General features: G+C 33.5%; 1 protein-coding gene across 5 annotated transcripts in view; it reads right to left on the bottom strand.

Annotated features, from left to right (window-relative positions):
- Positions 1-1,010: 1,010 nt before the first annotated feature.
- Cntln (centlein) overlaps positions 1,011-15,523 on the bottom strand; it is a 199,069-nt gene continuing 184,556 nt past the window's right edge. For all 5 annotated transcript variants that reach the window (XM_042692951.1, XM_042692950.1, XM_042692948.1 and 2 more), the window contains 2 exons: positions 14,280-14,357; positions 1,011-1,719 (listed from right to left, as the gene is read on the bottom strand). In XM_042692951.1, the coding sequence (XP_042548885.1) occupies positions 1,621-1,719; positions 14,280-14,357 (177 nt within the window). In that variant the 3' untranslated portion in view covers positions 1,011-1,620. The remainder of the gene's footprint in view (positions 1,720-14,279; positions 14,358-15,523) is intronic.

Genomic DNA, 15,523 nt, shown 5'->3' on the forward strand with positions numbered 1-15,523 from the left:
GAACTTGAGTGCTTAGTCTGGTAATGTCTATGTACATTACATTCTTTCTAGCATAGGCATACTGTTATTAAAAAACAAATACACTGCTTTGCATGTAATTTAATAGCAAAAGTCCAATACTTTTCATAATGTTTCAAAACTGTGAATTTTTAATTGCCATTTTCTTTTCTTGCTTTGTCATGATGAGTATGTACTGATATTAAAAAAAAATTGAAGTCAGTATTTTCAGCCCTTGAAAAGCTTTCAAGTTATAACTGTATCATTGTAAAGTATGTCCAGCAAGAGTGGAGAAAACATTGCATTGAATCTCTGTCATAACTGTTCAGCGCCACAAACAGTACATAAATGAATGAACATCACTGTGTACCAGTAAACTTTATTGATAGACATTAAAATTTGCTTTGCAGATAATTTTCAGACTACAAAATATTATTCTCTAAAAAACCCATTTAAATATGTAAAACCATTCTTAGCTTTTGAGCTAAAAATAAAAATAGATGGCAAGCCAGATTTAGTCTTAAGTCATTATTTACCAACCCCTGCCTTATTCTCATTCAACCTACATTCTAAAGTGGTGTGGGGGAGAGTTACAACAAGAATAAAAATAAAGGAAGAGGTAAAAACAGATACTATTATGTTTTAAAAATATTAACAATAAGATGGCTCAGGAATATATTTGTGAAAGAATGTGTAAGGTATACCTAAATGATGAGACAAAGCCAGCCATGAGGAATGTGAAACCCAGACTAATCCAGAAAGAGAAAATAGTAAAGTATGTGAGGTAAAAGTTTGGTGAATTAGAGAACTAAAAGTGACTATCAGGAACATAGTGAAGATATGAAATGAGTTGTGAAGAAATAGAAAGTATTAGAAATAATAGAAGGAATAGAAATAAGGATTATAAAATCATAGTCAAAGTGACTAATTAGTCGACTATAGTAGTTCTGTTACATATAGGCTAACGTTTGTGGTCTCTTGTTAATTTACATCATTAAATAAAGTATAGTAAATTTTAAAATGTGAAAGGAGAAAACTTTTTATTGTTGTCAAATAGCTCGAGAAAAAATACAGCATCTTGTATAAAAGCTAGCATATCAATGAGAATAGACACAACTGAACCATGCAATTTATTTCACTAAATGCTCATCCATAAATTATGATGCATCATTTTATATTTGTTTACAATACAAATATGTAGCTCACTGGATCATTTAAGGCTATTTATAGCAGTTTTTTGCAAAAAGTCCAGTTCTCATATAAAATTAAAACATTTAAATAATTTGTTTTTCATTCTTTTTACTTTTATTCAGATCTAGTTGAGTGTGCCAAGCTTGTTCTATTTTTTACTAATATACTGGAAGGAAAAATCAGTTTTGAGTTTGCCTTGATTTGTGGCAATATTTGTACTCAACAATCAAATGCTACACTATTTCCTTTTAAATGGCTATGTACTTAATTAAAACTTGTTCAGCAATTAATTAGTCAGAGACTTCTTATTTTAGTATTGAACCTGAATATTGATAGCTGCAACAGTTACTGTATCCAAATTGCAACCCATGTTTTCAATCACACCACATAAAGTTTTCATATTTGAAAAAAAAGCTGATCATTATAATACCATCAAATATCTTTCACAATTGTGAAACAGCCTTCAACTAGTTTCCTGTGTTCATTTATTTTCTCCAGTACTGCTTCTAATAAATATGAGGCAAAAGGAAGCTGTAAGAGAAACACAAAAAAGGTAATCAAAACCCTGTATTTTCCTCAGCTAAAAAACATACACTAAACATCATTAAGCCATCAGAATTCAGGTATCTGTAATCTTGTACCCATAATGTACCATACTAGATTTCTTTTCAGCTGATCTTTCTGGTTAGTGTGGGCAATTTTGTCTTTTCTAATAAAAATGATAAAAGAGCAGAAGTAAAATGAAAAAAGATAAACGCCTTATTGAACAATTCATGGTTTACTGACCATGTTAATGATGTAATCTGCAATACAAGCAGCTAAGTCATTTATCTTCAATCAGCTGATCAATAGCAGGTTACAGTCATCTCTAGGGCACAAAGGCCTACAGAAGTAGTACTGTATGTTCATCACTCATAAAAGAATGAGAGCGAACCATCAATACACTTGTCTATGAGAGAGCTGAACATCTCAAGAGTTGCAGGATAAAACTTCAGAGGGAAAAAAAATGGCAAAAGTATACCCATTGATTAAGTTGTTAAAGTTTGTTTGGTATATCAAAGTGTAATACACATGTTTCAAAAACTGCTGAGTTTATGAAATGTGAGTACATTTTAAAATTTCATAATTGATATAACTTTTCTGGTAGTTTCACTGTGCCCTCTGCATCACTGGCTTGCTGATAGAATTCATAATCATACAATACAGGTATAAGCTATAGGTAAAAGACATATGAAATGTTACCTCAATTACCTCCCATATTCCTAATAACTTTCTTTGTTCCTTGTTCCTATTGATCTAGTCTTACCTAAGAGATATGTCATAATTTTAAAAGTTCATTAAATATTTCTTGGATGTATCCTTTTGATTAACTAGGTAATGACATCTGTGTTCCATCCCTGAACATATAAAAGGGTCTAGGCTTATCAAGCCTACTTCCCCACAGGGAAGAGGCATCAAGCCAATTTTTTTCTGCTATGATGATCACTAATGACATCACTGGTCAGAATGTTACCTAAGATAGTCTGATGTCCTCTGAATAGGCTGCTCAGCTAAGATGATTACAGTTTAACCAAATAAAATCATTGGAAAGAGAAAATCTTGACCTGGCAGTGAAAGTACAGGGCAGAGAAACCAAACAAACAGAAGAGAATAGATCAGAGCTGGTACCAGAACTTTTTTTTTTCTGAACTAGCCTTTAACTGTGATTTTCCCAATCTCAGCCTTCCAAGTAGCTAAGATTACAAGCATGAGCCTTCACTTCTTTTTTGTACAGAGGCTAACATCTGAGTTTCAAAAATCAGTAAAACCTTAAGTCAACAAGATGTACACTATATATGAGCACAGCTATTTATCCTTTACAATTTTGTCTGTAGATATCTCAGAATAATATTGTTCTTATATAATTTGACATAATATTGATTTTTAATATAATTTGACATAAAAGTTCTATATTTACAAGTCAGTATAATGTTTAGTTCATTTTTTTCAATTTCCCTTGTTTTTTGTTTTTTGGGTTTTTTTTTATACTGAGACTAAAACCTAGCCATTGCCTTGTATTCATCAATGAGTCCACAATCCTAGATTTCTTTGTAATCAACCTACCCTGAATGTTTTTTCTCTTAACACAGAATCAAGATTGCTCTTTGTAAATTTGAGGTGTACTAGTAATTGCTGATCTAGTGCATAGTGGTCTTTCAAAAATTACTTAAAAATATATAAGGCTTAATCATCATCAATATAATTTGCTAATACAAATTAATGTAATTTCATAATAGGTAATTGAAGATTAGGAGACAAATAAGGACAAGTTAGAATTATTTTGTAAAAACCTAAGTCATTTCATTTATGACTGACTGGTTTTATATTTATTTTACCCATTATAACATCACGTAGCTATTCACCTGCAACACCATTAAGCTTTATTCTTTTTTCTTTTTTTTTTGGTGGTATTGGGCTTTGAATCCAGGGCCTTGTGCTTGTAAGGCATTTGTACCATGCCCTTACTCCTACATAAGTTGTTTTCAAATGAATACGATTTAATGTAACTATCAACAAAAGTTCCACAGATGCCCCTTCTATTTGACAAATAGTTCTTGCTTGATGATATGTAACATACACCTCAACTGCTTTAGTTTTTAAAATAGCCTCTCTTACTAAGTTTATTTTACTCATTTATTTAGCAAAATTTTAGGGCTTGAACTGAGGGCGTATAGTGAGATTGCTCTGTTTTTCTGCTCACAGCTGGTACTGACTTGAACCATGCCTCCAGTACTTGCTTTTGGTAGTTAAATGGAGATAAGAGGCTCCAGATTTATCTGCCTAGCCTTGCTTGGAACTTTGATTCTCAGATTCAGCCTTGTGAGCAGCTAGGATTATAGGCATGAGCCATCAATGCCTGGTTATTTGTGATGCTTTTAAAAGTGTAAAATGTTGTCAAAAACCAGGAGACTTGAAGTCTGTTTCTGGAGTCAAGAATAAGTGCTAATTTAGATCCAATAGGCAGTTCATAATCAACTGCATTTAGGTCCAGCACATTCTTAAAGGACAACAAACCTCCCCAGAAATCCCACTGATGTAGAAAACACAACTACCTTTGTAGTAACAAGATTTTAGAGTTGAATTTAAGTAACAAACATTTTATTAATCCCATCCTATCAAATACATTAGAAATAACAAACCCAACAGTTATATTGCCTTGGTTTTATTTTGAAATTCACATGTTATTACAAAATCCTGAAAGCCTGATTGGTTTCTTTGTTTTTGATAAAAAAGGAGAAGAAATATTCCTGGTCATATCAGTACAGTTATGCCAGTTTCATCTCTCTAGCATAAAGGAGAAAAATGGCAAAGATATGATATTGAGTGAGATTCCTCGATACTAAATTTAGCTGGGATGTTTGAACAACTAAAAATTTTGCTTGGCCTATACATAGTCATGGAGCAGTGACCAAGCCCTGAGTTCAGACCCCAGGATTAGCCAAAAAAAAAGAAAGAAAGAAAAGAAAAATAACAAAGCACAATGTCCATAACTATAAAACACACAGATATCTTGCATCACTTCTACCTCTAATATGTTCATTAAATGAGGATAACTCTTAAATCTGAAAAAAAAAGTTTAATGCTTTCATTCTTATTTTGGGTTTGAAAACTATCACTAGACAACGTTACATTTTGAATTTTATCTAGCTTGAGTATATTCAAAGTGAAAATGTAAAATTTTATGTAGTATAGTTGTTTTACAAAAAGGATCTGTATAAAGGGAACCTTACTGCATTGTTGGTGGGAGTGTAAACTTGTCCAACCACTTTGGAAAGCAGTATGGAGGTTCCTCAAAAGACTCCACACAGAGCTCCCCTATGACCCAGCAATCCCACTTTTGGGTATTTACCCAAATGATTACAAACAAGACCACACTAAAGCTACCAGCACGACTATGTTTATTACAGCATTATTTACATAGCTAAGATATGGAACCAACCCAGATACCCTTCAGTAGATGCATGGATCAAGAAAATGTGGTATATATACACAATGGAATTCTATGCCTCCATCAGAAAGAATGACATTGCCCCATTTGTTAGGAAATGGAAAGACTTGGAATAAATTGTATTAAGTAAAGTAAGCCAGGCCCAAAGAAACATAGGTCCCATGGTTTCCCTTATTTGCAATAACTAGTATATGTCTGTGTCAAGCAGAAAAGGTCAGATAAGTTGATGTTAGGAGAATGAACCCCAAGATAAGTATTCAAATATTTTTTTGTTTTTTTCCTTTCATGCAATTGTTTCTAACATATTTATAAGATGATTTCTATGTTGCTTTATATGTCTCTCCCCCACGGTATAACCCCTGCATTCACTGTATTTGATGTTGGCATAATTTGTGGAGGGGAAGGAAAAAAAACAGATCATTTAACAGGGATACAGGTGGACCCATTGCAATAATGAGATGTACAAGTCGTTATGTTGAAAAACGAATTTTACAACACTGGTGGGGGGGGGGTGGGGGGGAGGGTTGGGTAGGGGGTGGGGGGAGTATGGGAAGGGATGGGAAGGGGAAACAAAGAGGAGGCAACAATGCTTGATAAGAAATGTACTCGTTATCTTGCCCATGTAATTGTAACTCCTCTGTGTGGTATTCTCACAATAAAAAATAAAAGGAGCTGTATTGTGTTCTGAGACTTTTCATAAGAAATATAGCTTGAATAATATACATTAAAAGTGCACAACTGTAACAGTTATGCATTTATTTTATATATACATACTCATGCACACAGATGTATCTAGGTGAACAGAGGCTGACTTTGAAATTAAAAGACTGAAACAATAAAGGATGCTATCAAAGTGAACACTTCATTTGTAATTAAAATTTGGCACTAAATTTTGATATATGTTTCCTAAATGTCATTTACATTTCTGCCATATATCCCAAAAGATACGTCCCAATAGAAAGTCTCTTGGAGTATTGCCAAAAACTGACAGAGAGGGCTATGTTTTCTTCTTCGAAACTCTGGTAAAGACTGTAATTTGTCTTCCCTTTAACTTAAAAAAAATAAAAATAAGCCGGGCACTTGTGGTTCACGCCTGTAATCCTAGCTACTCAGGAGGCTGAGCTCGGAGGATCAAGGATAAAAGCCAGCCCTGGCAGGAAAGTCCGTGAAACTCTTTTCTCCAATAAACTACCAGAAAACAGGGAAGTGGTGCTGTAGCTCAAGTGATAGAGCAATAGCCTTGAGCTGAAGAGCTGAGGGACAGCACCCAGGCCCAGAGTTCAAGCCCTATAACCAACAAAAATAAATAAATAAATAAAAGCATTAAATGAAAAAGTTAATTTGTTTCTTCTTTTTCTTCAAGAAATGTTTCCATAATATTTAAAGCAAATAGATGATCCTTACACATTTGTAAAATTCTTGAGAGAGGGTGGCCCTTGTTAAGATACTTCAGGATTTAGTAAAAGGAACAATCGGTAAGTTCTTTGTGACCCTGATATATTGTATGAGATAGAAGAGAAATGTTTGAACATTTAATTAGCTTGAGCCTTTCCTACAAATCCAACTGTTTCTCTACACTGTGGTTAGGATTCTTCTTTGCTTCCTGAGAAATACTGGAACTCTGTTTTTATCACTTTCCTGCATTGGGGTAAACTTCTTATCGGTGGATCCTTAAAGCTGGTTATGGTTTTAGCTGACCATGTTTTCCACTCCCGTTGAGTGGGAATAGCCAATATACTCATAGATCAGAGACTTCTAGTATGCCCTCACTTTCAACATAATGTCTTAGACAATGTTATCAGCTCAGAAAGGATCTCAATTTCCTAAAGCCCCTTGATACTAGTTTAGAGTGCTTTTACCTTTAGTAGACACTGAGAGATGACATATTCCCTGTAAGACTGTCCAGAGGTCCTAATTGTCTTATAGGCAAAAGAAGCTCAATATGTACTAATATCAGTTTTCAGTATCCTATAATGATTAACTTTCTTCTCAAAAGCCAAGGACTGTATAGTAGAAGGTAGGGAACATGTCTATTCCACATATGCTTCTTCAATACAAGAGAAAACCCTGTAAGTGCTTATAGTCTATTGTTAGCAATCTGGAGTTGACCTTTATGTAGATATTGAAAAAATATTGAGGGCTGAAAAAGTCTAAGTATGAACAGCAACATTTATCACACATATATGAACACTAAAGTCAGGAAAAGAAATAGCTTAACTGATAAAAAAAGAGTAATCAGCAAGTAGGCCCTTGTTATAATCAAGTGAATATTTGTCTTCTACCTCTCCCCATAATACAATAGTACTTAAGCATGAACACTTTGGGAAGTAATTAAGTCAATGAAAATGGATCCCTCATGAATGGGATTAACACCCTATAAGCTATGAGAGCTTGCTCACACTCCATGCTCTTTGCCAGGTGAGAATATAATGAGAAGACTCTGGTCCACAAGTGACAAAGAAGGTCCATGTAAGATACTGGGTCTGCCAGTCCTTTGATCTTAAGAATACCTAGACTCCAGAACTGTAGGAAAAAAATGCTTGCTATTTTAGTTTTTCAGCCTATGACATTCCATTAAAGCAACATGAACTAAGATAGCTCTTATTTGTAAAGGCAGGAAAAACTAAAGAATCGGAAAAGACCAAAAGCCAGTCAAATTCATCAGTTTCTTGTTCATTATTGATTTTAAATATAATTCACCACTGTATCTAGATGGGTGTGGATAATGGATTATAAATGCTTACTGAGAGTAAGCATACTTGCCAGGCAATAGGCAAGGCATCTTCATGGATGACTAGTCTTTCAAGTCTAGCAAAAAAGATGTGCTTTGCCAGAAATCAGTGGCTCATATCTATAATCCTATCTACTCAGGAGAATGAAATACAGAACAATGATTATTCAAGATCAGCAGCAGCAGAAAAGTTCATGATATTCTACTTTAATTAATCAGGAAAAGGCCAAGCTTGGAAGCATGGCTCAAGTGGTAGAATGCCAGCAAAACAAGTCCAAGGTCCTGAGTTTAAACCCAGTACTGCCAGAAAAAAAAGATGTGCTTTTAAAGTAAATAACACATAATACATAATTAGACATAGAAAAAATCACTACAATACTAAGTTTGAATAGTTTTTCATATATTTTCCTATGACCTCAACGATTACTATTCTTTCTAAGGGTGAAAAGCAAAGAACTTTTCATTGGTGAAAAAAAATCATTTTTAGAGGCATTATTTTATTCATTCCAAATCAATGACCTTTAAGATATTTTTAATTGAAGATGCTAAGTTAAAAATACTTTAGTTACTAGACACAGCCCAGATCTTTTGGATTGTAAGGCCTTTGCAAGGAGACAATTTGCTACATATCTGAAGAGAAACTGAGTAAGAGTCTAAGGCATGTGAAAATGAAAAAGGACTTGTTCAGCTGTTAATGGAGTTACTATTATTCCACTAGGCAGAGATTATGCTCTGGAAATGAGAGTTGTGTAGACTTTTTACAACATGAAGTTTTAAGTTATGATGTTTTGATTTGATTGCCTCTTTGGGCTTCCCTTTATTCATTTTCACTTTCACTTTCTTTCATTTTATTCTATACAGATCCTCTGGGTAATTCGTAATTTTAAGGTAAAATTTTATTTTATTTACCATTAGCACACTGCAGGAGGTAAAAGATTAATGACTATGCCCTCAAAGAACTTACCAACAGAAGAGAAAAGAGAGAATTTGTTTATAACACATTTGATTTTACAGATATGACAGATTTTACACTACAAGTACCTCCCAATATTTTGGAGAAATGAAGATAAGGTTATCCACTGTCAAATTAATTAACTCATAATATAAAATAGTATCACCTATATCCCCTTACAATGTTTATAAATCCCATTCAAATTTTGTTTGGCAAATCCAAATAAATTTTATCCTTTTAGCCATTTGGGAGTTTATTACTCGGGGTCATTAAGTACATTGAAGTTTCTGTGCATCATCCCTACCATGTGTCTCCAGAATGGTTGTAGTCTGCCAAACGGAAACTCTACACCTATTAAACTCTCATTCCACCTTTCTGCTTTCTGTCTCTATGAATTTGAGTAATTTAGGTATGCTTCATGTAAGTACAGCCATTACAGAATTTGTCCTTTCATGTTTTACTTATTTTATGTAGTATAATGCCTTCATTACACTAAGTCCTCAAGGGTCACCCATGTTATGCTATGTATCAGTTAATAATTCATTCATTTTTAAGGTAGATTAGTCAATTATATATATATAGAGAGAGAGTTCTGTTTTGTTGTTTATTAATTTTTCAATGGGCATCTAGGTTGTTTCTACTTTCAACTACTGTGAAAGTGTTGCTATTGGTGTATAAGCATTTACTTGAATCTGTTTTCAGTTCTTTTGGCAAATATACTCAGGTGAAATTTCTGGATAATTAGATGCTTAATTTTTTGAGGAAATGCTAAAATGTTTTCCACAATGGTGGTACCATTTTGATTCTGACTGGCAATGTACAAGTCTTATAGTTTCTCCCAATCTGAATTATCCCTTTTGTTCTCCATGCTAATAAGCAGTTTTACATAAAATAAGCATCCAATAAAGTTTGTCCAGTGAATGGCATTGCTAACTTCAAATAAAAATCACAATCGTTGCCTGGCACCGGTGGCTCATGCCTGTAATCCTAGCTACTCAGGAGGCTGAGATCTGAGGATCGTGGTTCAAAGCCAGCCCGGGCAGGAAAGTCTGTGGCACTGTGGCTCAAGAGGTAGAGTGCTTGCCTTGAGCTGAAGAGCGCAGGGACAGCGCCCAAGCCCAGAGTTCAAGCCCCACGACTGACAAAAAAAAATTCACAATCACTGTTAATAGGAACTTAATTTTAATATTAACAATAAACTACTTTGTTTTACGACAGTACAAAAATACATATTATAGAAAGTAAAATTACACAGAGAGCTACTCATATGAATAAAAAAGTAAAAGATATCAAGTGATACATTAGAAACAATGTTTTAAAGAGTCCCTTTTACTTAAATTACAAAAGTCTCTTTCTGATGATATTAAAGTAAGCTTAAATTGTTAAATAATAAAAATCTTAGCAAAGACTTGACTGGAGTTTTAACTCTTGCTACTTCAGCTATATATGAGGAATAAGTCTTTGTGAGAGACTGATGGGTTTATGTGTGTGAGACAGTGAGTGTAAGTGTTCAAGTATGTGAGCACACATAGGTGAAACATAGGAAAGAATCACAGAATAAATACCTTCAGTTGCAAGGAAAAACTTTCACTTAACCTTCAGGCTGGTAGTATACTCTATTTACAAAAGCTACGGGGATTTATAAACCCTTCCTGCTGCCATACTGCAAGGCACTCTATAGAAGGTAAGCATAGTTTGTGGAGAAGACACTGGGGAAAGTGAACAATTTGAAATTTCAGCATTTGCAAGATGTGAAGCAACTAACAACAACAGTGGTATTTAAAGCTAAAGAAAAACTACTGATTAAAGTCTGATTAAACTCTCAACAACCAAAAGTAAAAAGACAGAATTATAAATATGGTTCCAACATAAGCAAATCAGTTTTTATTGTTCACATAAGGGTTTGAAATTTATTATTAAATGGCTACATTTCACTGAGATGAGCCAGACAAAAGGCTGGATGAATTAAAGAAAAACTGTAACCTTAAATAGCTAACCTACCAAATTTTGTATAGCTTCAATTGTTTAATATCTCTTCCATATAAGACCTGTTTTATCTTTTTTATTTCTAAAATTATTTAAGGTAGTTTCATCTTTCTCATCACATAAGGCATTAAAATTACCATCTCTGATTTCTTCTTTCTGACCATTTCATCCAATCTCATTGCAATATATCCATTTACTATGTTGTGAATCAGATATATACTACCCTTTCTATTTCCAGAAATAGAGGAGTGACCACCCTCGTTACTCTTTACCTAGACTGCCTTATTGCTCCCAGCCCTTTTTTTCTCTTCAAACCATCCTAGAAGCTGATCTCATAGACTTGTCTAAAGAACACTTTTGTTTTCCCCTGTCTTCTCAAAATCTTGTATAGTGTGGTCCCAGCCTACTTTTCCTCTCCCCACTCCTACTTTCTATAGAAAAATTAGTTTTGGATGCTTATTGTATCTTACTTAACCATTTCATAGCTTCTTTGTATATTTTATAAATTATAAGAAATTTAAAAACATATTGACATGAAAAGTTAATATAAATACAAATGTTCAAAGATGAAAGAATGAAACGTAGCTATGTCATTGAAAAATGAAAGCAGATCTTAGGCTTTTTCCCCCCACTGTGGTTCTTACTATTGGAAATCTCTGAGGACAAAGGTAAACTGCAGAAAAATATCAAATATATATAAAATTACCAATAGGACAACTTGAAATAATGATGACAAATATTTGCACTCTGAATCAAATACTTGTAAGCTGTGATTTTAGAGATTTTATTCCTCATTCACTTTTGGCTAACAACAGCACTAGATATTTCATTGTATACTTCCACATTGCCACAGAGCAGAATTGCTATTCTATTTTGTGGTAACTATTTTGTTGATATAAATTTCATCAAATGAATACAGGCAAATTTTTAACAACAACTATATCTATAACCTGTTCCTTAAGAAAAAACATGGGGTTAGGATTTACACTCTATAACTTTAGGATTGTATGTATCACATACAATATATAATACAGAGGGAGGGTAGAAAAGATTTCTTATTATTTTATCATTGAAATATTTCAGTACTATACCAGCTTCAAATTAAATAGCATTTAAGGGAGTATGCTCAATTCTTTTACTTGAAGATTATGTAAAACTCAAAAGCAAGAAGGAATAACCCATAAACTAAATCAAGGGTATGAATGAACGTAGTTATACATTTTTTCTATATGATTTTGTGAGCATCTTAGACTCAAAAAAAACTGGTAGGAAAAGAAAGTGTTTTTAAAATTGCAGGACAAATATAATTGCTGGGATTGAGTGAGAAGAAAAGAAGTCTAACAGCAACAACAACAACAACAAAAAGAAGATATTTTCTATTTTATAGATTTTTCTCTTGGGTATGATTATAAAGTGACATTCAAGTGCAACCAATGAAGTTCCTATTTTTTTCCCTCACAAAATCCAAAGACATCAGCAAAACCATGTATGTCAGTAATAAAAATAAAAAGTCTTTGACTTTTTAAATGTTATCATACTGTCAAAGTGGAATAAAATTAGCTTGAAAAATGATCTAAAGGCACATGATGCAGTTCATTATGTATAACAGCAACAGCAGCGGTTTCCCAGTGTTCATAAAGGCTGCTCCATTAAATTTACCTCCAGTCAATAATTAGGAGTCCACAAATAAACCTGGGCAATTAAATCAATACTACCAGGCAATTATATTCCAGAGTCCAGGCGCAGTGGCACTAAAAGGCACTATATCAAACTGCAGTGTTAAGCAGTCTGATGCTATTTTCAGCATGATTTTTTACACTAACTGGACAGAATAAGCATATAGCTAGATATTGTAGAATGTATGATGTATGTATGTATGATGATTGCTACATGTATTAGGCAAAAATATCTGGTGTCTATCTATAGTTTCAGTGACATTTAATAAAGAGGTAAATACTGGTTTATTATTTTATGATCATAATTGATGATGTCTTATTAAAAGAAATATAAGGTCATGACTACAAGGTGAACATTCAAAAATTCATTAAGACGTTTATTTTCATTATTTTAATATGCAAAAAAATCCTTTCAACAATTATTAGTGAACTTCTTGAGATGGCAGATAAGGGATGGGTTGTGGCAAACAATATGGTTTTTCTTAAAAACCATTTTCTTAAGCCTTCTTCTCAAAAGTAAGTTGTCACTGTAAAAGGCTTTGTCTAGTGCCTGTTCATCTGTACTTGACTTCAAGAAAAGGTGGTTCCTTCACCTTCTATGATTATTGAAACTGTTTTAGAGGTTTCAAAAATAAGTAAAGTTAATACTGATTATGCACATTTTATATATCATTTACTTATTCCTGACTTAAATAAAATTAACATAAACAGAAAGCAATTGCACTTAATACCACTTCTACTCTTAATCTTTGCATAGTATCTTTACATAGTATATTTGCATACGAAAACCATAGGCTGATAGGAATTTTTGCTAGTTTGACAAATATATTTTAGCTTTTCCTTACTCCAGATCAGTTTCAAAGTAAGCAATTAGAAAAAGCAAAAAGAACTGTGATGAAAAAGTTTGAGAATATATTACACACTGTCAGTGATGTCAAAACAAAAGCTGGCTATGACTAGAAAAGCAGGGCTCTCACCTGCCAATAAACTGCCCTTGATCACTTACAAGAGGGGCACATCCCAGAAGACTATATGCGTATTAAAAAAAAAAAAACACTTGAAAGGAAAGAAAAAGTATCACACAGGTCACAGCAGCAGTCTCAATAGACCCCTCAGGGATTTCAACTCGTCTTGGCCTTGTCATCCTCTATGCAGCTTTCCACTCGGCCCAGAAAATGTCGATAGGAAAATGTTTGAGGGGCCTCTGGTGGAAATTTTTTCATTCTTTCTGCATTGACAGGATGCCAAATCAATATTTACTTCCCACTAACAAGCTGCTCGAGGTCTCAGTAGAAAATATTGTAGAGAATGCGGGAAGACACAGTAATAAACAGCTGTCTGGCTGTGAGGAAAACATGAATTGACTGGAAACAGGTCCATAGTAAAAGGTCACTGAAACCCATGAACTCCTCAGGTGTCCATATCAACTACTAACTTTAAAGACACATAATAAAGAATTTCTTTTCCTAAGAGGTCTGAGAGAATGGATCCTTTTCAATCTAGCAAGCATAGAGGTTGGCTCAATAATTTAATTAATGCATTTGCTAAACCCATGTTGGCTCTTTCCCAAGGCATTTATTTCATTTGTTAAGTCCAAAAGTACAAATAGAGGGTTAACTTTCTTGTCTATCTTTTGGAATACTTCTTTATCTAACAGACGTAAATAATGAGTATTTGCAAAGTTAGACATCTAGTAAAAGTGTGAGTCTTGGAATTTTTATTGGAAAGTTTTAATATATGAAGCAAAAAATGAAATACCTGTCCTTCAAGAAGTTTCTGAATGTACAACAGCCATTCCTTCTCATTTTCAGCATCTACCTTTGTCTTTTCAATTTCCTAAAGAAAGTAGAATCATTGATATTAATTGAATTTATACAAACTTGGTCATATTAGGAAGTACATTTAGTAAATAAATCTAGAGGGGCATCTGTGATATGATTTTAACAAGAGTGTCCCCTCAAAGTAAGAATATTTAAATCTGTGCCTGCTAATAATTTACAGATTTTTCAAATATATGGAAGATATTATATTTCTATATTTCACAATAGTATAGAAATATTTTATGTCTGCTTTCATAGTGGAGCTCAAGATAAGGACTGAATGGGAGTGAAAGAGATTAAAACCAAGTGAAAAGAAAGACAAAGCTGACTAAAAGAATCGCTTCAGTGATATTTAAAAATTGAAGTTGAAAACAGGTAAATGAGGTATAATTGGTATAAACTGAATAGAAAATGGCACAACTATATATTTAAGTCCTTGTTGACTTAAAATATTCAAAGGTTTACTAAGAGCAAAGGACAGTCTAACTTAATATGCTGAAGTCATGATTTTTAAGCCAACATTTCTAAAATTATAGTGTATTTGATTATTTACTTAAAATTATAAGTTTATTCACAAAATGGACTTTATGAAACATTTGAGAAAGTAACATTTGTTGAAATTTCCTATATGCCAGGCTTCAAGCTAGGAACTTCACAAGAATTTCATAGTTTTAGACATGATTTTATCAATCTGATGCAGCTTCAAGGACATAAGTTGAGCTGAGTGCTGGTAGCTCATGTCTTTAATCTTAGCTATTCAGGAGGCTGAAATCTGACTATCAGGACTTAAGCCAACCTGGGCAGACAAATCACAAAGATTTTTATCTTCAATTAACTAGATAAAAGCCAAAGTGGAGGCATGGCTCAAGTGAAAGAGCACTAGCCATGAGGGGAAAAAACACATAAAAGAATGAGGCCCTAACTTCACACCCCAATTCTTGCACAGAAAAATAAAAGAACATAAACTGAATGCTTTGGACTCTCTTTGGGCAAGACACACCACTCCTTATATCCCAAACTAAGCAAGTATCAGTGTAAATAAGTTCTGATCCATAATTAAAGCTAGTAAGCATATTTCAGAGTATACTGATATTTCTCAGAACTTTTTGTTTGTACTTGAATATGGAATGAAAAATCATAGTGTGTACGTGTTCTCTGGCTCAATCTGCATCAGCCTAGAGG

The sequence above is a fragment of the Dipodomys spectabilis genome, unplaced genomic scaffold (genome assembly GCF_019054845.1).
Source record: "Dipodomys spectabilis isolate Male_0828 unplaced genomic scaffold, ASM1905484v1 ptg000158l, whole genome shotgun sequence".
NCBI classification, from domain to species: domain Eukaryota; kingdom Metazoa; phylum Chordata; class Mammalia; order Rodentia; family Heteromyidae; genus Dipodomys; species Dipodomys spectabilis.